This window comes from Sciurus carolinensis, chromosome 11, assembly GCF_902686445.1.
Source record: "Sciurus carolinensis chromosome 11, mSciCar1.2, whole genome shotgun sequence".
NCBI classification, from domain to species: domain Eukaryota; kingdom Metazoa; phylum Chordata; class Mammalia; order Rodentia; family Sciuridae; genus Sciurus; species Sciurus carolinensis.
Genome location: NC_062223.1, coordinates 15398220 through 15400384, shown reverse-complemented (window position 1 = coordinate 15400384; position 2165 = coordinate 15398220). Strand labels below are relative to the sequence as shown.

The window sequence follows — 2165 nt, the reverse complement described above, 5'->3', positions numbered from 1 at the left end:
GTACCAAAACCATCAATTTGAATTCTGGTGATTTTATCTGTTTAAATGTGCTACATAAACATCACTTCTTAATAGACTTTGTTTCCCAACATAGTTCTGTAGAAAGGAAGGAATGCTATGGTGTGTGAAATGGAATTTGATCAACAATCTGACAGCAATATTCAAAATGTGGACAGCTTAACAAACAGCAACCCTGCAGCCATGCAGGGAAGCTTCTGAGTGCATGTCCGGTGCTTGGGAGGACAACAAAGCAAACAGCCCTTTCATGCCACATTCCTTGAAACAGAAGAGCCAAAGGAGGATGGTTCCTTAGAGATGGGAAACTGCACCCGGGTAGAAGAATTTGTTTTCCTTGGCCTCACCCAGAATCAAGACGTGAGCTTGCTCTTATTTCTTCTCCTACTTCTGGTGTACGTGACCACTCTGCTGGGGAACCTCCTCATCATGGTCACCGTCACCTGGGAATCACGCCTTCACACCCCCATGTATTTTTTGCTCCGTAATCTGTCCATTGCCGACATCTGCTTTTCCTCCATCACAGCTCCCAAGGTGCTGGTGGACCTTCTCTCTGAGAAGAAGACCATCTCCTTCAATGGCTGCCTCACTCAGATGTTCTTCTTCCACCTCATTGGGGGGGTGGATGTAATTTCTCTGTCAGTGATGGCTCTAGACCGGTACGTGGCCATCTCCAAGCCCCTGCACTACATGACCATCATGAACAGAAGCACTTGCATTGGGCTGATCGTGGGCTCCTGGGTGGGGGGCTTCGTCCACTCCATCGTACAGATCTCCCTCTTGCTCCCACTCCCCTTCTGCGGACCCAATGTCCTTGACACCTTCTACTGTGACGTCCCCCAGGTCCTCAAACTCGCCTGCACAGACACTTTCGTACTTGAACTCTTGATGATTTCCAATACCGGGATGCTCACCACTCTGTGGTTTTTCTTGCTCCTGGTCTCCTATTTGGTCATATTGTTATTAATAAGGTCCCAGGCAGGGGAGGGCAGGAGGAAGGCCATCTCCACCTGCACCTCCCACATCACCGTGGTGACCCTGCATTTTGTGCCCTGCATCTATGTCTACGCCCGGCCCTTCACTGCCCTCCCCACGGATAAGGCCATCTCTGTCATCTTCACTGTCATCTCCCCTCTGCTGAACCCCTTGATCTACACTCTGAGGAACCAGGAGATGAAGTCAGCCATGGGGAGACTCAGGAAAAGACTTGGACCTTCTGACAGAATAGACCAGTAGTTCCCTCCAATCACCACCTGTGAAAATGTTTGACCTCAGGTGAGCTCTGTTTGCTGACTGATTTCTAATTAATTTTTCTGTTTCTACTAAGATACACACGACTTTCACAGATTCTGACCGGCATGTGACAGATGTGTCACAGAAGAAAGAAAAGAAATAAAATCGTTAGCAGGAGAGACATATGTTGCTTTTGCAGCAGAGTCTCACAAGAAATAAAGGAATTTGAATTAAAATCCACTCAGGCTTTCCCACCAAATCCCTGCACTGTCCTCAGGAAGGGAGCCGAGACCTACCAGAAGCACAATGCAGCTCGGGCTTGGGGGTTCTGCAAGGTCCTTCGGGAAGGAATCATGTCCTAATAGGGTCATCATATCCACGTTAAGTTCCTCCTCCAGTTCTATAAGAGGAATAAGCTACCAATGCCCACCTGAAGACTTTTTAATCTAAAGTCCACTCTCCACTGATGCAGAACAGGTACCTGCACTGCCTGAGTTACAACAGGGACACGACACTTGTCAGACAGCACAGGACCTCCCTGTGGCCAAGAGGTGGAAAAACCCAAGCTTCAAAGTACAAGAGGGAGTGTTGGATTATTAACCGAAGCATAAAATAAATATTCATGAGTTCATACTGATATAAATGACTGAATAAATAAATCAATGGAGGGTAATGGACAAGTATCATATGCTGTAGAATTCCAAATAACGTGTGTGGATTCTCCACCCTCAAAGAGGTGAAGCGTAAACCCCAGCTCCTTGCATGGGGGTCATGAATAGTAATGTCCTCCCAAAGAGCACAATGTGGAAGCAGAGCAAAAAATCTGGAGAAACCTGAAAAATGCTACTTCAGCAGGATGTTCAAAGCTAACAGCATTGGTGAAAAATCATATTAAGAGCATGTGGGCTTTGACATCC

The 2165-nt window shown here is 46.9% G+C and overlaps 1 protein-coding gene across 1 annotated transcript; it reads left to right on the top strand.

The window, feature by feature from the left end:
• Nucleotides 1-315: 315 nt before the first annotated feature.
• On the top strand, nt 316-1251 carry LOC124960438 (olfactory receptor 4D10-like). The gene has a single exon (XM_047519202.1). The coding sequence runs from the start codon at nt 316-318 to the stop codon at nt 1249-1251; it is 936 nt and encodes a 311-aa protein (XP_047375158.1).
• Nucleotides 1252-2165: the final 914 nt, after the last annotated feature.

Excerpts from the sequence above, each read along its gene's own strand:
- LOC124960438 (XM_047519202.1), top strand. The coding sequence starts at position 316 with ATGGGAAACTGCACCCGGGTAGAAGAATTTGTTTTCCTTGGCCTCACC.